This window comes from Diabrotica virgifera, chromosome 1 (assembly GCF_917563875.1).
Source record: "Diabrotica virgifera virgifera chromosome 1, PGI_DIABVI_V3a".
In the NCBI taxonomy this organism is placed as follows: Eukaryota; Metazoa; Arthropoda; class Insecta; order Coleoptera; family Chrysomelidae; genus Diabrotica; species Diabrotica virgifera.
In genome coordinates this window covers 153,929,772-153,954,215 of record NC_065443.1, presented here as the reverse complement: position 1 = coordinate 153,954,215, position 24,444 = coordinate 153,929,772, and the positions used below count along the sequence as shown (strand labels likewise).

Genomic DNA, 24,444 nt, shown 5'->3' with positions numbered 1-24,444 from the left:
TATCTTGTTACTTTTGCTACCCTTAATCACAAATTTTTGTCTCTTATCTTTTTCATACTGTTTTAGAATGTTGTTAAACTCATAAAAGAACTAAATAATTGTCCACACTCCATAGTTAATTAAAAAAACACTAAACAAGTAAAAAATAAGGAAACTCTTTATAAATCAATATAAAAATGTAAAAATAACGCGATTAGACAAATTCTAACCACACTCTGACACTCGCAATACTTACAGATACTTAATACCACAGCATACACGCGACTCAAATTAGCGTGTACCAAAAATCCAGTCAGTACACGCTACATAATGACGTTTAAGCGTGTACCTAACTTTTTTATTTGCGTACACGTTAGCGTGTACCTAGACACAGCGTAAAATTTATCCTCAGTTAATTAAACGGTTTCATCACAGAATAGGGGGTTCATATCAGTTAAAGTGGACTTTAAATTTTAAGTTGGTACCTTTACCAAAGTTGATAAGTAAGAAACCTCGCGTTAAGCCGACAAATTCGGCGACTTAAGAAAACTTAAATTAAGTGAGGTTTAAATCGAGTTTGACATACGGTGAAACGAAAATATTTACTTTAATAAGCGGGCCTTAATCTTAAGCTGGCCTTAATATGGTCGGTGCAAACGGCCCTTAAGAAATAAGGCTTATGTCAAAATTGTCAAATTATAAATTGTCAATTGTCAATCGTGTTAGCGCGAACATAATAAATAGAATAAATACTGTAATAGAATAAACATTTTTGTCTTTTGTTAATAATTCTTGGTTTTGTTATATAGTATGTTCTGGCTGTGATATGAAATATGGAAAAATCAAAATTAAACGAGATGGTGAAGGCATTACAAGGTAATTAATAATTTAAAGTTAATTGTCAAGTAAAATGTGAACAGGAATAATATTCTTTATCCACTACAATAATATTTCTAGCTGTTCTGGCATGGAGATTATTAATTTATTTGCTGAATACTTTTCTTCTAAAACTTATAGTGATAAAAATTTTGATTTGCAGGATGAAACTTTCTCAACAAGAGACATTAACCTATCACAATAATTTAGCATTTCCATTTCCTCTACATCTGTATATGAAAAACTATCCATTTTGGATAGCAACAAGGGGCCAGATCCAGATGGTCTTCCACCTTTTTTTCTTAAACACTTCAGCTTTTTTACTTTCTAGACCTCTTTTTCACATTTTTAACCCATCATTAAAGACAGGGATGTTTCCAGCCTACTGGAAAACTAGCTTTATTACCCCAGTACTAAAATCTGGAGATAATTCTCAAGTGAACAATTATCGGCCGGTTAGAATTCTAACTTCTATTCTCAAAGTTTTTGAGAGCCTTGTCTGTGACTATTTGTCAGTAAGTTTAAAAGGCTGCTTTATCGACCAGCAATTTGCATTTCGCTCTAACTGCTCTACTGAACTTAATTTACTGATATTTACTGACTTCCTTTTGGAATCTCTTGAAGATGGCTTCCAGGTTCATGCTGTTGTATACAGACTTTACAAAGGCATTTGACCGGGTAAATCACAAGATTTTAATCAATAAGTTGCAAAGTCTGGGTGTTCAAGATGAACTTTTAGAATTGTTATTATTATCCTACCTAACTGAAAGAATACAAATAGTATAGGTTTTCAATCTTTTGAGATTAACCTTTAACTACCCTCTCATCAAGTTATAACATAAGTACACATGTGGCATACTTTATACACCACAAGAGAATACACTTAAAAACAGTGGTTTTGTTTAGATATTTTTGTAAAAATACACTCAGTTGTTTGTTATAAACCTTATTCGACATCAGCGAATGCTTGTAGTTCCTTCTCAGTCAATTGGGATGTCTAACTGGAATCTGATTGCTTGAACAATAAAATTACTAATGAAATTTTTTTTTAAATGTGACTTTTTACATGGAAAAACATATTATTTATAAAGAAAAATACATTTTGTGCCATACTAACTAAAAAAACAATTGAAAGATGTAGGTACTTACATTAATACAATCATGGCATATTATGTACATTACATGAAACAACAAATAATAAACTGGTAATTACGACCTTCCCAGAACGCAGATTATGACGAAACTAAAACCAATTTTAAAGCACATTCCAGTGATAGGTTAGATATACAGCAGTGGTGCTCAGACTTACACTGCGTGGGATCTACCACATAAACTGTAAGCGTCCAGCGATCGACTGCCAGTAAATAAAACAATTTTGAAAATAAAAAACTTTATTGCACCTTTCAGTTTGATAAAAAGTTGTAACTACAGATAGTTATAATTAAAGTCATGTTTTTTATCTTAATTTTATTTGAATGTTGATGCATGGCACTGCATATCCTCCATAAGTTTTTTCATATGATGCTACGTAATTACCGAGGACCAAATGTAAGCATGATGAGATATGTTCGTCAGCCGATTCATCATCAGGGCTTTTCATTCCGGATGGAATGTTTGCCGCTCTTACTAAAGCGCTGGTTTCCTCGAAAGCGGTGCCAACAAACTGCGATCGTAACACTGCGATGAATGACGTCACAAAAAACTATACCATGCAAAATAATAGCGGTGGTTTCCAAGGATGCGTTGGAAGCCACCGCTTGCTGAGTTTGCACATTCCATTGCAGCAGTGAAGAACCTTGAATTTTTCACCGTAATCTGACGTTATTCATCGCAGTGCTACGGTCGCAGTTTGTCGGTGCCGTTTTCGAGGAAACCGTCGCTTAAGAGCTCACTGATTCGCTTATTGTGGTGAATCACTCCGCATTCCACTTGTGTGTTGTCAAAGTTTGTTGTATGACTTAGCTTTCGTTACAATTTTCTTCCATTCATTTTGATATGTGCCTAGTTCCCTCCTGTTTCTCACTTCCAGAATTTTTATATCTCTCATGACCTGGTCCTCCCATCTCTCTCTAGGTTTTCCCCTTGGTCTTTCAGTTTCTGGTTTCCATCTGGTGATTATCTTAATCAGTAGGTCGTTTTTCCTTCTCTGTATGTGGCCCAGCCATCTCAGTCTCTTGATCTCATTAATAAATCTAACTATATCTTCTTCCTTCATTATGTCTCTTAGTTCATGGTTCATTCTTCTTCTCATTTCTGCGTTGCCCATTCTTATCGGGCCCATAATCCGTCTGAGGATTTTCCTTTCGAATATTCTCAATTTTTCTTCATCTGTTTCCGTGAGGTACATTATCTCAGCTGTGTACGTAACTACTGATCTGATTGCAACTCTGTATATTTTCAGTTTTGTATTTCTGGATAAGTTCTTGTCCTTCATTAGCCTACGATATCTCTAGTATGTTTTGTTGCCTGTTAGTATTCGGTCCGTTACTTTTTTTTATTTATTTATTTATTTCAACGGTAGAACCATTTACAAACGAGTACAAAAAAAAATAATAAAAGTAAAAATCATATACAAAAAACATCAAAAATCAATGAATAAAAGACAATTAAACAACAAAATTTGTAAAATAAGACAGTAAATTCAATAAGAGAAGATAAAAAGTATCACATATTTAAATCAATAAACTCTGAAGCTGCCTTTTAAAGACATTAATGCTTGGACAGAACGGATCAAGTAGCATTTCATTGCATAAGCTGAGCATTCTCGACAAGGGAAAATGACGAGCATACTCAGTCCTATGAAAAGGAATATAAAAGAGTGCAGTGTGTCGAGTTCTACGTATTGTGTTTAAGTACACATTATCCAACAATGACAGACAGTTGATAGCATTGTTTAGAATTTTAAATAGAAACAACATATCAGCTCTCAACCTGCGGTTCATCAGCGTAGCAATATTAAATTGAGACATTATTCCTGAATAATCTATGACGAAATTTTCAGTATTTCTTATATTAGTCTGTGCTTTATAAGCTAAGGATCTTAGAAACTTCCGCTGAACGCTCTCCAATCCATCAATGTAAACTTGATGAAATGGAGACCAAACAACAGAGCAGTATTCAAGTCCTGAGCGCACTAGAGAGCAGTACAGTAATTTGAATACAGTAGGTGAGAGATCGTGACTGTTGAGATAAATAAAACCAAGATTGCGAAATCCTGTTTCCTTAATTTTAAGATAATGGCTTCTAAATGTCAATGCACAATCCAATAATACACCCAAATCTTTAATCTCGGTAACTGAATCCAAGAGTACATCATTAAGAACATATCTATTAGCTGTTAGATTATTTATACGACCAAATGAAATAGAAGAACATTTAGTCGGATTTAGGCTTAAACCATTTTGTTTCGACCATAAACATATATTATTAACATCATCTTGCAGAAGATCTCTATCTGATATATCATGTATGTAACGAAATAACTTAAGATCATCAGCAAATAGTAGAAAGTGTGAGTTTTTGATAGCCTTACCAATATCGTTAATGAACAAGTTAAAGAGCAAGGGACCACAATGAGACCCTTGTGGGACACCAGAACAACAATGGAATTCTTTAGAAACATAATTGTTGATACGAACTTGCTGTGTACGTCCCATCAAAAAGCTTTTAATCCAATTGACAATGGGTTCACCAAAGCCAGACGCATGAAGTTTATGAACCAACAGGTTATGATTAACCCTGTCAAATGCCTTTGAGAAATCAGTATAAATGCTGTCGACCTGAATCTTATTCTCAAATCCACCCAACAAGTATTGTTGGTAGTTGACAAGATTTGTTACAGTTGACTTTCCGTTAGAAAAACCATGTTGCTCATCAATAATTATGTTTCGGCAAGCCCAGGTAAGATTTATCGATACCAATTTATCTAGAAGTTTTGGGATTGCTGATTGAATAGTTATACCTCTATAATTATTTACACACTCGCGATTGCCAGATTTATAGATAGGTGTAAGAAAACTATTTTTCCAATAATGTGGAAATATAGATGATGACAATGATAAATTGAAAATTTGTTGTAAAGGTTTACAAAGGGAAAACATACAGTTCTTAATAAGTGCTGCAGGTATACCATCAGGCCCTGAAGAATATGTAGTTTTTAAACTCATAATTCTCTCAAAAACATCTGTCAGACTAAATTCCAGAGTTTGGACATCTACACTGTACTCTAAATCAAAGTTAGGTAAATTATACTCACTATTATTATATGTACCCGAAAAATAATTGGCAAATATATTGACTATTTCCTCACCACACTGAGCAATTACATCCCCACCTTCATTAGACATTACATTAGGATAAGCGTTAGACCCTCGTGTAGCATTAACATGTCTCCAAAAAGAGCGGGGATCGCTTGAAAGATTTGCTTGAATATTCTCTAAATAGTTTTTATAACATACTGCTTGTAATGATTTACATCTTTCCCTTAACACTGAAAATTCCTCATATGAGTTGCCTGATGCTTTAAAATTCCGGTGAGCTATTTTTTTCTGTATGACAAGTTCAATCAATTCTCGTGAAAACCAAACTGGAAAGTTCAATGACTTAAACCGATTGACAGGAACAAACATATTGATGGCGTCATATAAAATATGGTAAAAATTTTCTATGCAGCAATTAATATCTGATACATCTAATACCTCGTTCCAAGGAATTGATGCTAAATGTTCATTTAAAACCTGATAATTACATTTTTTAAAATCATGATAAAAGACATCATATTTAAGAAATAAATTTAAATTAGCTGCAGGTAACAATATAGTATAAGCTGAATGATGTTGAGAAGTATTCAATAGAATATCAGTAGAAATCGACACAACTGCATCCCTCTGCGTACAAAAAACTAGATCTAAAAATTTATTATTAAGGTTAGGCAAAGTATTTACTTGTGACGTATTAAGAAAATTGTAGCAAGTACAAACAATATTTGCTGGATAGTGTTGAGGACACTCAACTGTTACACCATCATTAAGATTATACCAGGATGCCTCAGGTAGGTTGTAGTCACCACAAATACAGAACTCACAGTCACTGAATCTATCTTCTAAGTCCAATATACAGGTGGAGTGCTCCTCATATAATGACCCAGATGACCGTGGAGGAAAGTACACAGCACCAGTGATTAACTTTCTAGTAGCACACATGACCTGTGCAAATACATGTTCCACAGAGGAATCGATAGGCTTAACCATCATTGAATGAAGGCGCTTATGGATAGCAATAAGGACACCACCACCACGAGTCTTCGAACTAGTTTGAGTGTCTCTGTCGTGCCTATACACATTAAAGTCACTCAATCCCAATTCAGCATCTAAGATTTTAGAAGTAAGCCACGTTTCAATGATAATAATAATATCATAACTAGAAAGAACCACAGCATGTCTGAAATTTTGAAGTTTGGTGCACATACCCCCAGCATTCTGAAAATATAATCTCAATGATCGTTTTTTGAATTATTAAATTTCTTGACGATTCTGGGCACCCCATTAAAGTACTTGATCCTCAAGTCCTCTTCACCCTGTGTTTTCCTGTGTTCCAATTCCTGATAAACTGCCTTCACTTTCTCACGTTGCAATAGGGTAAGATCACCTCCAATTCGCAGATTTGAACCCAATAAGGCTCTGCGCTGTTTTAAACAAGAGATAACAAGGGCTGAATCATTGAATGCGACTTTAAGAGGTCTTGTTTTATCCGCTAGTCGACCAAGACGAAAGGCTTTATAGGTGCAGTTGGTTACACCAATTTTATTGAGAACTCCACGTACCTCATTTCTGTCATGTTCGGCACGGATGTTAGAATCACTTGAATGGTTTTCAGGTACATTGTATATAATAATATTTTTGGCTCTCCCGCTCTCCGGCTCCTGTCTTCTATTTCCTCAAAAACTGCATCAGTATTTAGTATTGGGGAAGATTTTAACTCCTGAATCTCCTTTTTAAGACTAACCACCTCTTGTTGAAGTTCCTGAACAATCCTGACCACCATGGGCGCTGATTTAAATGCATTACGACAGTCAACACAAAGATAGAGGTTTCTTTTTTGTAGAACCACAGCCCTTGTTTCTGAGCTCGAGAGGCCTGAGCAACCCTCTGACAAGTGAAACACTACACGGCAGCAGTCACAGTATAAGGGTTTATCTTCACCTTCAATGGAATATTTGCATTTAGTACACAGTTCTGAAGGCATTTTATCCTCACTTTTGAATTTTAATTTAATGCAGAAATGACTATTGACAGCTGAATCTTATGTGTAAAATATATAAATAAATAAAGATATTAATCCTGATCACGGAGTTAGTAGCCACTTCATAAAAATTATAATGTTTCCAAAACAAATTAACCTTATCAGCACAGGTTTTAATGTTAATTACTTTAGTTAAAAAAAGATACTTTCACTCACAATTATAATTAAATAAATTCGCTGATTTCACAAATAATGTTCACACAAATTTTTTCCTAATGCATTAAAAACAAACTGCAGATTTTTATGCATCTACAGATATGAATTTCAGCCAATAATTCGGTGTTTTTCTCAAAAATTTCGGTGTTTTACTTCTTCACTTCTCTTATTTTGCCCATTTACTACTACTCCCAAATATTTGAATTGTTGAATTCTTTCAAAAGTGTAGTTTTCTATTTTAATTTATCTCAGCCTGTTATCTTCTCTTCTAGAGCATTGTAGATATTTTGTTTTCCTTCGTTAATTTCTAGACTTCTTTTCCGTGCTTTCCTTGCCAGAATTGTTACTGCTTCTTTTTATCTTTCCTTGTCTCTTCCCATAAGAACTATATTATCTGCATATGTAACTATTTGTGTTGAGGAGTGGGCTATAGTTCATTTAATTTTGATGGCCTTGACTGTACCTTCTACTGGTCAGCCGATTACGCTACTTTAATTTCACTACCTATATTTGGGAAAATGCAGACTCACACAAGTACGTTGATGCAAAGAATGCTGTGAGCTGCAGATATACTTGCCTCAAAGATGAATATTTGTCAGACGATATAAAAGATCAAAATGTCGTATTGGTCGCTCTGGACTTAAGGTATATTAAGGTATATATCCGAAATTATTTTCAGTATCTTATTTTGGACGGAAATGATCTCCGTATTGAAAGTAATGGATATTTCAGTGACAAATTTTTCCACGTATTCACAAGAAAATGGATTAGACATGAATGTTACGATATCTGTCAGTTTTTTAAAATCAGCGAAGCGTCTTTCAAACTTGCTATGGACTGCTTGCAGCTCCGCGATCGACTTCAAAAACTTTGGCGATCGACCGGTCGATCGTGATCGACCCTTTGAGCACCGCTGATATACAGTATGTCCCTGTAAGTTGTATCCATATAGAAAGAAACCTTTTTTATTATTAATTTTACGAAAAAAAGTTACTCTTTATAAAAAGTTCTGCATGGTCCAAAACCCAAGATTCAACTATCAGATATCAAATTTTATGAATGTTATACAATGTATGTCAAAAAGTTTGAATCTCACTCAAGAGTAAAGTACTTAACTTTATTTTTCACAATATTGAAAATTGCTATGATGAAAAATTGTTTGGAATTAAAAACTATATTCTAATATACAATTACAATTACATCCTTCTAATTGAAATTTTTTTTTTTGAAAAATTATGGACAATAGTCCGTTCTTTAACAGTAAAATATTGCAAAACCTCTAAATTTTAAAGAACCGCTTGGATTGACATGAAATTTGGCATACACATAGCTAACAAGTCAAAGAAAAAAAGTGATATTGTGCCGATATGTGCTTTTGCCCTGGGGTGCTTTTCACCCCCTCTTGGTGGTGAAAAAATATTCGTCCAAAGAAAGTCAGGAAATGGATAAACTGGCTAATTTTCAGTTACTTTTGTTCTATAGAGTTTTTCACTAAGTCAATACTTTTCGAGTTATTTGGCAGTGAATATGTTCATTTTTTCAACAAAATAACCACGCTTTTAGACGGTTTTTCGCAAATAACTCAAATAGTAAGTATTTTATCGAAAAAACATTCTTAGCAAAAATATAGCCTGTAAAAAATTAAAAAAATAGTGTATATATCACGTCTCTACACCTAGTAGAAGCAGAGTTATTGCTAATGAAAAATAGGTTCATATTCGTCAAATTTCAAATGGAATACTTTACCTTGAAATAACCAAAAATGAAGCACATTTCGGGGAAAACTCATTACAACTTATTTAAAGTATAAAAAAGCTTCATTTTTGTTTTATAAAAAAAATTTCTAGCATCAAAATTAAACAAGTTACGCTCAAAATAAAGTTAGTCCCTTTTGTTTTTGGTAAAAAAATCGAGAAAATCACCCCTTAATTAGTATCTTAAATGAACTTAATCGTTACGACTTCACAAGTTTCTTGACTCGTGTATATATTGTTTATATGATCTGTAAGTTCCATCGGTTCAAAGTCCTTATTATTGAAAGGGCTGTAGTTAAAAGGGGTTGAACGAGTCACTGATCACGAATGTATGCAAATTTAGAAACACCAAATCTTAATCAATTTTTGTCTAAAAACAAAAAAATACATGATATTCAGAAAAGCAAATCTGACTTTTTTTGTTTTTTGAGATTTTTGGTATCTGTAACAATTTTTAAGTTATTTTGAAAAAAAGCATATTTTTCAAAATTTAAATTTTTAAAAATTTTACTTTGAAACCAAATTTTTTCAAAAATAAGCACTTTGAACCGATGAAACTTACAGATCATATAAACACAACATAAGTAAAATAATTTGTGGAGCGGTAACAATTAATTTCATTTAAGTTGCTAATTAGAGGGTGGTCTTCCCGATTTTTTTTTTTGCAAAAACAAAAGGGACCAACTTTATTTTGAGCGTAACTTGCTTAAATTTAATGCTAGAAACTTTTTGTAAAAACAGAAATAAAGCTTTTTTTGGATTTTCCCCAAAAAGTGCTTAATTTTTTGGATATTTCACGTCGAAATATTCTATTTGAAATTTGGTGAATATGAATCTATTTTTCATTGGCTATAACTCTGGTTCTACGAGATCCAGAGACCTAACGCGTAAACCAGTTTTTTTACTCTTTTATAGGCTATATTTTTGCTAAGAACGTTTTTTTCGACAAAATACTTACTTTTTGAGTTATTTGTGAAAAACTTTCTAAAAATGTGGTTATTTTGTTGAAAAATGAACATATTCACTCACAAATAACTCGAAAAGTGTTGACTTGGCGAAAAAGCTCTATAGAACAAAAGTTACTTAAAATTAGTCAGTTTACCCATTTCCGGACTTATTTTGGACATATATTTTTTCACCCCCAGGAGGGGGTGAAAGTCACTCCCAGGGCAAAAGCACACATCGGCACAATATCACTTTTTTTCTTTGACATGTAAGCTATACGTATGCCAAATTTCATGTCAATCTAAGCGGTTCTTTAAAATTTAGAGCAAAAACTGTGAAATAATGGACTATAACATTATTTTCAGTTATTTCAATTCTGATAACTCTTTTATTATTATAGGTCTGGATCCCGCGTATGAAAAAAAAGTTGATTAATAGCAAGCTGAAAATTTGTTAATAGCTTAAGGGTGTCTAGTCTGACAAACTTTTATATATGGGAACACTGGAACAGGGAAAGTTTTAATTGTGGAACAGGTTAAAAATTTGGAACGGTCAGACCACGAAAACGGCACATGTATTTTGTCCGACAGAACAGACTTAAACTCTTCGAACAGAGATTAAACTCTCATGCAAAAATCAGACTGCTATTTATCACCAAATGGGCGTTTTAATGAGTGGAACATGTAGAATACGTCAAATGACAGGTGATAAATAGCAGTCTGATTTTTGCATGAGAGTATAATCTCTGTCCGGAGAGTTTAAGTCTATTCTGTCGGACAAAATAAATGTGCCGTTTTCGTCGTCTGACCGTTCGAAATTTTTAACCTGTTCCACAATAAAAACTGCCCCTGTTCCAGTGTTCCCATATATCAAAGTTTATCCGACTAGACACCCTTAAGCTATTAACAAATTTTCAGCTTGCTATTAATCAACTTTTTTTTCATAGGCTGGATCCAGACCTATTAATTTTACGAAAAAAAGTGATTCTTAATAAAAAGTTCTGGATGGTCTAAAACCTAAAATACAACCATCTTATATCAAGTTTTATCAATTTTATACGAGGTATGTCGAAAAAGATAAATTTAGACCTTTATAGTTCAGAATATGTCAATTAGAAGGATGTAATTACATACTGAATATATCTGATAATAACGTAGCAGAGGAAGTGAAGAGGCGAATATTTATTGCCAATAAAAGTTATCATGGCTTAATTCGGCAACTAAGATCAGACAACGTCGCAAGGAAAACAAAATGCCAAATATACAAAACCCTAATAAGACCGGTACTCACATACGGCTCAGAAACCTGGACACTCACTAAAAGAGAGGAAACATTGCTAGCCACCTTTGAAAGAAAAATCTTGCGACACATATATAAGGGCACAAAAGAAAATGGAATTTGGCGAAGAAGGTACAACTTTGAACTATACGAAATATACCAGGATCCAGATATCATAACATTCATTAAAATAGGACGGCTGCATTGGATGGGACATGTAGAAAGAATGGAAGAAGGCGAAATACCAAACAAAATATTCAAACAGATGCCAGTAGGAAAAAGAACAAGAAGAAGATCGAAGCTGAGATATTTACAACAAATAGAAAATGATATAAAAACCTTAAAAATAAAAAACTGGAGAAAAAAAGCACGAAACAGATCAGAGTGGAGAATTTTGGCCTGGAACAGGCCAAGACCCAGAAAGGGCTGTCGAGCCAATGATGATGAATTACATACTGAAACATAGTTTTTAATTGTAAATAACTTTTCATAATAACAATTTTGGATATTGTGAAAAATAAATGTATTTACTATTGAGCGAAATTCATATTTTTTGACATACCTCGTATAAAATTGATAAAATTTGACATAAGATGGTTGTATTTTAGGTTTTAGACCATGCAGAACTTTTTATTAAGAATCACTTTTTTTCGTAAAATTAATAAGAAAAGATTTATCTTAATTGGAATAACTGAATATAATGTTCGTTATCCATATTGATGTAAAATTTCCGGGAAGATTCAAACGCCGGAAAGTTTCCGGGAATATTGGAAACTTATGGAAATATTGTATTTTTATTTAAATTCTTATAATAAACCATACAAATCAGTAGTTATCTTTATTTATTGTTGTAGTATTCCGACTACAGAAAAAATCTGTTAAAAATTAAATGTCCAAACTTACGTCCTTAAAAATTTAATTATTTTATATTATTAGTCATTATAATTAAAACTAAAAAAAGTTATTTTATTTAAAAATACTTTAAAGTAAAAAAGATATTTTCTTTTTCCTAATTTAGATAAGCATTCATTTCCTCAGACTTACTGATTGGAAGTAATGGAATATTTTCCTTCCAATATTGCCTTCCAATAAAGTAATCCATTTCACAATTGGTGTTAGCAATTGCTACTTTTTGCAACTTTATCCAAAATCCAGACAGTTCCGTTTAATATTCCGTGATCATTTTTAATGTTCTCCCTATATGACCATAAGCATTTGTAAAGCACTTTTAGACGCAATAAGGCTGTTTATACAGTTATGGATTTATTTTTATTTTTATTTATTTATTTATTTATTTACGGGAAACCCCCATTAACAGTACAAAAACATAAGTTAAATTTTTTAAGACAGGTTAGATCTTATAACTAGCTATATAAAAGTTAAAAAACAGTAATTTTGTAAGTAATTATATCCAAAAGTAATTATAATTGTATCAGACTTAATGAATCTAGATCACTGAACTGAGATAACTAGTACATAGACTGTTATAAAAATAATAATTTTAAAATATTAAAACAAAAACATTTAAAACAAACCCAATACTATGTAATACAAGATAGGTACCTCTTTAGTTGGTTCAAACTGTATTTAAATAAGTCAATCTGCAAATAATTGGCCAAAGACATGCATCTGTCAAGAGAATTATTCACACCATAAGTTGTTCTATGAAAGGGAATTCGAAAAGTTGGTTGTTGCCTTAGATCACGACGTGGTATGTGGAAAGTAACATATTCTAAGATATTAGGACAATCTAACAGACCATTAACCAACTTAAATAAGAATAATAGTGAAAATCTATCTCTACGGATGCTTAGTGGAGTCAATGAAATGTGTTGCTCAATCTCCATGTAATTATGATTAGCTATAGTAAGTCCACATTTAAAAGCACACACTCTTAAGAATCTATGTTGAACTCTTTCCAAATAAATCACGTGATTTTGAAAATAAGGAGACCAAATTATTGGACAGTATTCCAAAATTGATCTGACCAAAGAACAATAAACAACCCTGATAGTATGAACTGAAAAGTATTGGCAATTTTTTAGCACAAAACCAAGCATTTTACTACTCTTACAGCTATTGAATTAATATGATTTATAAAAGTTAATTTCTCATCAAATATGATTCCCAAGTCTTTGACAGTAGTAACATATTTAAGTGGTTGATTATCAATGACATATGAAGACTGGTATTTGATTATTTTACGTGTAAAACTAATAAAACAACATTTTTTAACATTGAGATCCAGCTTATTAACCCGACACCAACTGTGTAATTGGTCTAAATCATTCTGTAAAAGCAACTGATCGACTGGGCCCTCAATAATCTGGGATTGAACCCTACTTACCTAGTTTTTACAGGAAGTTTTAATGATATAACCGTATTGTAGTTTTGAAGCTGGATTTTATTAAATCGGGCAACAGATATTTGGGAACTAGTTACATTTCTATTATAAAAATAATGAAGCTAATATTCCAATTAAATTTAAATTAAAATCAACAAATCATTCAACCACGAAAAGAAACTAAAAACAATTGGCAGTGGTGTAGGTTAGCCGGTCGTGTGAAATAAATAGGGCTACTTCCACGTTAATTCACGTCAAGTCATGTCACTGACTCTTATGTCCAAAAGGCTCTTGGAAATATTCCCAAAAGTTCTCTGAAATATTATGGAAAGTTCACGGAAATATGATGGAGAGTTCTCGGAAATATTCTCAAGAATTTTCCATTGAAAGTTTCCGGGAATATTCGCAGTCAGGAGAATATTTCCATTTTTTATAGGCGAATATGTATTCTCGGAAACTTTCCAATGTTCGCGAATATTCGCTTGGAAATATTCTCGACTTACATAACTAGTTATCCATAATTTTTCAAAAAAAAAAAATTTTCAATTAGAAGGATGTAGTAATTGCATACTAGAATATAGTTTTTAATTCCAAACAACTTTTCATAATAGCAATTTTCAATATTGTGAAAAATAAAGCTACTTTACTCTTGAGTGAAATTCAAACTTTTTGACATACCTCGTATAATATTCAAAAAATTTGATATTTGATGGTTAAATCTTAGGTTTCGGACCACGCAGAGCTTTTTATGAATAATAACTTTTTTTCGTAAAATAATAATACAAAAGTTTTTCATATGGATACAACTTACAGGGACATACCGTATAAACAAGGTCAAAAATTACATTTTTAAATATATTTGCAGTAGAATTCCTATATCTGGCGTACAAAATACGCCAGCTCTTGTAGTTAGGTACAGGTTAAGGTATTTTCAGGAGTACCAAAAGGGTCACACCTGGGGCCTCTTCTATTCTCTATCTATTAATGATATTGCCTCCTATTTTCTCTATGCTTTTTTCCTAATGTTTGCTGATGACTTAAAATTATATTTGAAAATTGAGAATGATAATGACTATCAAAAATTACAATCTGATTTAGATCAGCTGAGCTATTGGTGTGACAGCAACATAATGGAACTTAATGTTAAAAAGTATCATTCAATGGTTTTTGGTCGGAATAGAACTACAAGTCATATCTATACTATTAATGGTAGCCCCTTAGACTCTGTGTCTCAGATAAAAGCTGAGCTGTTGTAATTTATTCCAGCTAATCCTACATCCCCCATATCTCATTTGTTGTTTTAAAATCACTTCAACTTTTTTAGGGTTTATCAAATGTTGTGCTAAAGACTTTCTAAATATCCCATCCATAAAAATATTGTATTGTTCACTTGTGAGACTCTACCTAGATTACTGTTCATGTGTTTGGTCTCCTCACTATAACACCCATATTCAAGCTATTGAGAAAGTATAACACAAATTCTTAAGATTTGTTGCATTTAAAGAAAACGCTCTGACTATAACTTCTCCCAAAATCTGACACATAAACAAGGATTTCACTATGTTTTATAGTATACTGCACTCTAATATTTTTAGACCTCAAATAATTGAAAAAATCAATCTCCATGTTCCCAGTAGACAAACGAGGCTAAATCAACCCTTTCATGTTAGACCCCATCGCACAAACTACAGACACAATTCCTTTATGTCTAGAACACCAAGGTTTGCTAATTATATTCCCAAAGGTTAGATTTCTATAGCATTCCACAAAAATTTAAAACTCAGCTTAAGAACTGTGTGTGATAGCTTGATGTCCTTGTGTTTTTTATATTTTTTGTTGTTTGTTATTTACTGTTCATATTTTTGTATGATTAGAATCTTTAACACTCTCGCTGCCAAAAATATTTTAAATTATTTCGTTTTGCTTGAAAAGTATACCACTGAAACGTGTTCTAAGTGAAACGCTGCAACTGTACATTAATGTTACACGCTTGTCAATATAGAGTGTACATTAATGTTGAACTTGCGCGGAGAGAGTGTTAAATTTAATATAGGTTAGGTTAAACATTTTCTGTGATTATTAATAATGTTTACATTTAATAAATATTTTAGATGCTGGTATGTATGAAAATAACTTGACTGAACAAGATATACAAGAGATTTACAAAGCAGTATCAAATTCAAAAGATACTGCATTAGAAGAATCCCGAAAATATGAAAGCGATGAAGATTTGTTTGAAGAAGCAAGTACACAAACTTTACCTAATGTCAAAAATGTAGAAGTAGAGATTACCTCTAAAAAAGAGGAGAGCAAAAATGTATTTCAACCAAAAACTTGGACATTTGACAAAAAACCTTCGGGTAAAGTATACTTTGGATACTTGATTTTACATGGTTTGTTTTATTATTGCCTCTGAATGCAATATATATACTACTGACTTTTTAGTGAATTGTTTAATTTTAAATGTTAAAGAATCATTTTGTTAATATTACTGTTATATAACTTTAACCCTTTCAGCTCCAGTGATGCGTATGTGTGTCCAAATATGACTAAAAATTACTAGAAAATTATTTCTGCCGGCATAGGAGCTGAGGTTGGAAATATTAAAGCGGAGCTGAAAGGGTTAATGGTTTCCATAATTTATGAAATACATTTAATATTTTCTTTAGATGAAGTTTCAGTTTCAATCTCCATTTGCTTTGGCTAAATAGTCCATTCTCTCAATATTGCAAAACCTCCGAATTTTAACCCTCCGTTAGTTGGGATATTACTGTCTCTTTTATATCAGAATTCGACATCAAACTTTTTAAGGCTCTGAAAAGATAGTTTTTTTTTAGTTTGTCTATGGTTGCATTCCATCCTATGCATATTTTGTTTCATTTTTCATCTTTGTTGCGAGCCATGTCTATATATACTTCCTGCCTTGATTATATATGTATACAGTGGACTCTCTCTATAACGAACACGGATATTACAAGGTTTCGCTTATAACGAGGTACATTATGTGTCCCATGAAATTCCTAGTGAACTATAACCATCTATATCGAGGCATATTTGGTTATAACGAGGAAAAAGGAAATCAAAGAATATGTTTCTTTGCCTGTTTTTAGCGCAGTAATGGCTATAAATAAATACCCCAACTGCCTGTATATAGAAATGCCCAACATCTGTGTTATTATCGAGGCCAGTGCTGTAATAAACTCCGCCGCCTGTAATAAATTCCTTCCTATTTATCGACCGATATTGAATAGTGTAGGAAATTTACAATTTACGATGGCGAGTCTCATTGTTCACTGTTCAGGTTGACCATCGACACCTAATAAACTATGTAAGAGATATTGTTGCCTGATATAATGTCCGCCATTTTAATTCTCGTGATAGAGGGAGTCTACTATATATATATATATATATATATATATATATATATATATATATATATATATATATATATATATGTATATATATATATATATTATGTATATAAATAAAATTACTAAACGTAGTAAATTATATTAAAATGCCACAATAGCGTGACAACAACAGGTTTACATGTTTATTTTTGAATTTTTTAGTCATTTATAGATTATTATTTACACATCACACCTTTTTAACCTTCAAGCGGGCATGCTGTCATAAATTTAGTTACGTGATCAGACCCCCCCCCCCTCAAAGCACACTGTCTAGTGATTCAAGTTCTGGGTTGGTGAGGATCAGTATGTTCCTAAACCTAAACTAACAACATATCAGATGTACGAACAGATGTTTGATATGGGAAATTTCCTAGAAAATGGATCCTGACATAAAAGAGTTCTAGCAGATTACAATGAAACCAAAGGTGGGAGTACAAGGACACTGTAGACAAGATGTGTGCTGCTTACTCGGCCTATAGGATAACAAAAGAAATGGCTGTGTGTTATTTTCTACAGTCTGCTAAATATTGGCGGCATAAATGCTCAATGTTGAACCAGCCAATTTTTATAAAATTAGCTGGTCCAGCCAAGGCTCCTACATGTCAAAGAATTTTCCTGAAAAATTTGTCATTGACTCTAATGAAACAGCACTTTATCTTCAGATCAACCGTTAGACATATACCTCAAGATATAAGTGTTTTGAACAAAACCTACCTAAGAAGAACAAAATAGAAACCCTCTAAAGCTCAGTGTGTGTGTTTATATAATTACTTAGCTGTATTTATGTCCGATTACATCTTCTAACAATCATTTAACATTAACTTGAAACATGAAATTTGCACTAAATTTCCATAGCCACATGTCTGTAATATTATGTTACATTGTACTTTTTACTGTAGATACACAAAATGGTTCCACAAAAGAGGAAAATTCTGCTGAAGATGCTACAAAAGCTAATATTAGGTTTGAAGATATGGTAACTCCCAATGAACCAATGCTCAAAATAATTTATCATCCAAAGCAATTTACTAATATTCAAAATTGTCAGAAATTTTTAAAAGCAGATGTTTCTACAAAAGCAATGATGTTATATAGCTATCACACTAACATGGAGAGATTAAGATCCAAGTTAGCTAGGCAATCTTTTTATGCAGTTGCTATGCCAAAACCCATTGTTCTGAAAGAACAAGTGATTCCTTCCCTTGACAGGGATGATGACTTTGAGGATACTTATATTAGTAGGTATGTATTACTTTTTGTTTATCAGGAACTGGTAGAAAAATTTGTAATAGTAATTATTATTATACATACTTGTATTTCATAAGTTTATCATGTAATATCAGAAAGTGGTCTTTTTAATAATTGTATATTTATATTAACCTTAAGTCGGACTCAAACGACTCATCTACTTTCCGATTAATCGTCACTGGAGTATACTTGCCGTGTCCTTTGAGCGGGTTACTAGTACAATTATTTGTCACTAGTTGCCACTCGTTGGTTTTCCATTTGTTGTCAGTAAAAATGACATGAGTCAAAGGAATCATGATTATTCGTACACTTGCTGAGTACATACTTGTCTATACTTGCAAACAGACTACTCGAGTAACAAAAACCCTCGAGTAATAAAATCTGGCCCTTAATACACTTATTTTGACATGTTTATGCACTTTTAGATGCATTTTATGCAGTTTAAAATGCAACTATGCATTTCCACCCATTTTTCTATTGCAGACTTTTTTCCTGACATCATTATAAACACAATGCAAAAAGTTGCAAATTTGTAGGTACTGTATTTAAAAATTGATTTATTTTTTTTTCTAAACGCTCTGGTCTAATTTAGTAATCACACTACTGATTCAATTGTCAAGGTTTTTAAGCCAAATGTTTACGCTCGCAAACTTGCTAGTATACTTGCCAGTGCCAAGTAGGCAAATCATTGTGTATTTGCCAAGTACACGAGTCGTTTGAGTCCGTCATTAGTGAATACAAGCAATGAATACATAAAATCAAATCAGTATAATGTAAAAATCGTATTGTTAGTTACAACTTTTGGTCCCTGAATATAAAATATTTTGTCCATTTTTTATCATTTTTGTTTTTTTTTTAATTGTTTGTATCCTATCGGATAGAGTTGACAATTTGCCTTGCTGATTTCTCTGGTGAATAATTTTTTCTTTGAAACATTTTAGGAGATTAGCTTTTCTGACGTGCAGCTTTCTTATGGCATATTCAAGATCCAGGTTGAACTGTATCAGAGAAAACCCATCATCTTGCTTTAGCCATTGATCTATTTGAAAGCTTCTACGATCTAATAAGATCGTTTTTATTAAATCATAGAGTTATCATAGAGATGAGAAATCAGTGGATATATTATGAATAGTGTGACAAACCCCAATAAAGTCGAATTCGGGACAAGGCTAAAAAAATACCTGAAATCCGGGACTTATCAATGAAAATCGGGCCATTTTTTTAAACTTTAAAATCATTATTTTATTGATTATTTAACATTTTTATGTTGACAATGATATTTTTGATACTTTCATCATAAATCGCTGTTATTCCATCATCAATCTTATCTTCACTATCACCTAGAATTGGGAATATTGAAAGTTTATCAGAAATTATCTGCTTACCAGGAGTATATAATGTAATATCGTAGAAATATCTCTTCAGTCAATTTCAATCTCTGTTGGCGTGGAATAGAAGAATATGCCTTTTTGGCCCGAAATTGTAACGGATATGACAGTTTGGTCTGTTTTAGCTAAGATTTTTTTGCTAGTAATAAAGTTAGCCTAAACACGGATACCTTGAAAATTCGGATGACCCGGAAACCTTGTCCAGGACGCCGCCGGGACACGACTTCGTAATTCGGGCCATGTCCCGGATTTTTCGGACTAGTTGGTCAAACTAATTATGAACATCACTATCATATTTTCAAGACTTATTTAAAATTTGTTTTAGGATTAAGATCTAAGTTTAATTTTCTTTGTTAAAAGCCATTTTGATATTCCCTGATAATATTTTTAGTCATAAGTTGAAACCTCTGATTTAGGATACATGTAAAGAGTTTTTAAGCCAATCTTCTTTTATATACATATTCTGATATCTTAGTTATTAATTTATTATTGTGTTCTACTAGGTTTTGGTCCTCTTAATTGAACAGTTCAGATTCTGATTGTGTTGCTTTGGACCTTTGGATTGGGTTCCATCTCATCTCGTCCTTCTATATGCCTCATGTGTACATCATGAGTATGGTGGTGATCATTTTCACTTACTCATAGTAGAGTGTAGAAGTGATTTTCCAAACTGATTTTAATTATGGGGATTCACTAGTTATCTGCACTTGACTTTTACACAATTTTACATGTCAAATTAAATTTCAGACATATTTATATGCTTATTTTAGATTGTAAATTTGAAGGTTCTGCTATTCTGCTCATTTTCTGTGTCTTATTACTTTTATCCTTTTAATCCTTTTAGGCGTCTGCATATTTTATATACCCCTGCTTATCCAAAACTTGTTCTTGTTTTTCTAATTTTCCTTTCATCTTTTCTAGTAGACTTCATTTCTTTCTTGTATGTAACATACCGGGTGGTGAATTGGAAAACGGGCTATAGGAAACTCAATGTAAAATTCTAAACTGTTGAATTCCTGCTTCCCTAATTATTTTACATCACAATTCATGAGAAACTATGTGTAGAGGATTGAAATCTGTATTGAAAACAATTGTCAGTATTATCACAGAATAACTAACCACACAGAAGCGAATCTTACTGTCGTTTCCATTGATTTTGTGGGGACCGAAATATTTGACCTTGTGCACCAGTTACAGAATATAACTTGATGTTCTAAGGAATAGACCATTCCAAATGATGTGATATTTTTGACAAGTAGTAATTAAATAAATATGAAATATAAAATTTAACTATAAAATATAAATAAACTATAAAATAAAACATATATAAATATAAAATTTAATTATAAACAACTGTCACTGTCAGTCGCAAAAGTGAGGTTGCACCAGTTACGTGACGCATGAGCATGAAATTTATGTTACCGTTTTCGGCCTGAGTTTTGCTTCTGTATGGTTAGTTATTCTGTGGTATTATTCTACGATTAAACATATTCCAAAATTTTTAAAAAATGTAGTACAATTTCAGATTATTTCGCCAAAATTAGGCCACACACAATGCAATAATGTGTAACAATGAAGTTTTATATTAACCATATTTGAACTGTCAATATTTTTATTTTATCATTTTTTGTTTAAAAAACAATAAAGTTGATAAGATACCAGTTGAGGAGAAAGTACATATTAATAATAAAGATGTTTCATTCAGTCAATAGTGTGCTGAGTCAGTTATAGTCAGTTAAATCGTAACGTGTCGCCTAACTTTTACACACATACCCACTGTGGCAAATGTATTATATTTTTCAAAATTTTGGAATGCGTTTAAATCGTAGAACAATTTTAACTTCTGTTTTTAATACAGATTTTAATCCTCTACAAATATTCTTTCATGACTTTTGATGTAAAATAATTAGGGAAGCGGGAATTCAACAGTTTAGAATTTGACATTGAGTTTCCTATGGCCCGTTTTACGATTCACCACCCGGTATACTGTTCATCATAGTACCTCATTCCATTTGTCCGTTTCATTTTCTGCTTTTGTCTATGGTTTCTATTGTTGCTTTTGCCTTTAAGTATTAGCATAAGCAACCTTTATGAAATGTTGCGCCTCCTCTCACTATTTTCATTGTATTCGCTCCGTGCATGACTAATGCGACACCTAGCGTAGTCGCCTGACATTTTTGGCGACCACAATTTGAAGTTAAACATATGATACACATGACATATTTGACGTTCATATGTCCGTACCTCAGAACAAAAGTGTATTAAGTCACAAAATGTAAATTTTACAGGAGAGCGAAAATAAAAATTATTTTTAGTGTTTTGTAACATTTTCCATTTAATACATTAAATTTTATTTAGCAAATTCTTATAAATGTGAATAATGATCATTGTTCCTTTTACCACCAAAAAGAAATTTTTTTGAAAATTACTGTTTTTGGAAAAAATGGACTTGTTTTCGCTCTGAAAAATAAATTTTTGACTGTGACTTATTATTGATTTAGCTACCTATCCTATGGCAAAGACGAAGCTCTATTATGAAAAATATCATACCTATTTTACAAAATTAAGGAAATGTTTGGATATAAATATTATACGGACGTATTTGTCACAAAACCATTAATACGAGTACTAAAAAAACTAATCAAAAAGTCGAATTAAAAAAAAACAGAAATGGTTGTAATGGTAGGGGAGCAAAGTATGCTAAATGTGTAGTCACTCGAGCGTTATGGGGACCTATTGGGTTGTGAACAGTAGGTACTAAAAACAAAAAAAGTTAAGTACAGTTTTCCATTTTAGTGGGCGCTTGACATTTTTTAATGTAATTTTCCATTTCCAACAATGGTTTTTTTCGATTATAACGCCATCTATCCATAATTCGAAAAAATGTTTCGAATAAAAGTTACTTGTTTTTAGGTAAGGAATCCAAATCTGCAATAAAAAATGGGGGCTCCTATTTAAAATTTTAAAGTAACCCCCACCCCACCTCCGTGGGGTGGTCGTGTTTGGTGCCATTCGATAGATTTTTCAAAAATATTGAATAAGTGTATTTTACAGTTTTTCGATCTGATGTTCATTACGCGAAATATCGCGAGATTCGTATTTAAAATATTAAATTTACCCCCCACCCCTCTACGTGGGAAGTCGTGTTTGGTATCATGCGATAGATTTTTAAAAAATATTGAACACTTATTATTTAGTTTTTCGATCTATCATTAATTTTGCGAAATTTTCGCTTTTTTCTTGTGAAACTTTGGGGCTCACCGATTTTCTTACACCCGGCTCAAATCGTCAGATTTTTGAAATATACACTCTTTTGCATGTACTTAACTTACCTTATCTTAATCTGACAATTTCGAGTTTTTTTAAGGATAATTTTTTTTTCGGCCCCCCTTAACGAACTCCCCTGTATTAAGGGCCAATATATGGTAGAGGTACATCTGCAGGGTACCAGGTTTCTCCCCATATGATAATCTGACGCGCTCTAGTAACTGCAAAAATCCCAGCTTGGGCTCCCCTACCATAACGCAACTGTATTTTTATTAACTAAAAAAATTAACAATAACTTTTTGAAGTACCTACATAAAAAAATAATTAAAAACTTAACAATTGCAGGGCTACTGCCGCTATATCAGTAATTTGAATTGTGTCTTTATGCACTAGAGTCTAAAAAAATCGTGAATCCTCGCTGGAACCCACTTTATTAGAAGATCATTGAATTTTTTAGTACTTATCGGATTTAAGGTATCTTTCAACGAAATCAGAGAATCTTCTACAGATTGATGATTTCTTCTATTACCAATTCTTCGGTTAAGTCTACACTCTTAAATTCCAAATCGAAGTCTGTTTTAAAGTACAGTAAAACCTCGATAGAACGGACCTCTATTTAACGGACTTCGGATATAACGGACAAAAAATTCGACCAATGATAAAAAAAATTGACAAAAAAAATGAAAAGTCGAATTCTGGAAGAAAAATGAGCAAGGACAGGATCTCGGTACTGATTTATGTTAATGCCGATGGATCGCATAGATTCTGCTATAATTTTTGGGAAATCTCGTAAACCTATAGTGGTCAAAGATATAATGCATCATCTGCCCGTTTCATATTAATAGCTCTAAGCTCTAATAAGGCATGGTTCACCACAGATATTTTTAAAAATTGGTTTTTTAAAAAATTTGTACCTGCAGTGAGAAAATTTAAGAGAAGAAACCGGAAATACCGCCGAAAGAGGTGAAATGTATATTGATTTTAGACACCGCTTCTGCTTACCCTTTTGCCTCTTGAAAATATTCGACATTTAGAAGACGGCAACTTTAATAATTGTATGTTTTTGCCAAAAAAATTCATCGCTTATTTAACCCATGGATCACTGAATAATTTAGATAACGACACGAGTATGTATATTGCAGAAAGTTTTTAGATGAAGTAGAAAAGTAAAAAATTAGCAAACCAAACTTGATTCCTTTTTTCACTTACAGATTTTTACACTGTGTGTAAAGTACATATTTACAAAAAAAAATTGATGGATTTTAAACATATTTTTATATAACGGACTTTCGGCTTTAACGGACATCCCGTCCCCCCAATTAGTCCGTTATATCGAGGTTTTACTGTACAAAATCACAGTATTTTCTTGTCTGAATTCTGAATTACATACATTTCTAGTCCAGGGCTCATCTGTTTTGAGATGGACGTTGAGAGGTGACTCAAATTTTTTTGCAGAAATTGCTTGAAAATAAATCAAATAATAATATTTGAGTTATCCT

At 32.4% G+C, this 24,444-nt stretch overlaps 1 protein-coding gene across 2 annotated transcripts in view; it reads left to right on the top strand.

Moving 5' to 3' along the window:
* The first annotated feature begins 509 nt into the window (after nucleotides 1–509).
* LOC114325660 (nexilin) overlaps nucleotides 510–24,444 on the top strand; it is a 76,739-nt gene continuing 52,804 nt past the window's right edge. For both annotated transcript variants that reach the window (XM_028273777.2, XM_028273776.2), the window contains exons 1-3: nucleotides 510–855; nucleotides 15,744–15,992; nucleotides 17,942–18,284. In XM_028273777.2, coding sequence (XP_028129578.2) covers nucleotides 813–855; nucleotides 15,744–15,992; nucleotides 17,942–18,284 — 635 coding nt within the window. In that variant the 5' untranslated portion in view covers nucleotides 510–812. The remainder of the gene's footprint in view (nucleotides 856–15,743; nucleotides 15,993–17,941; nucleotides 18,285–24,444) is intronic.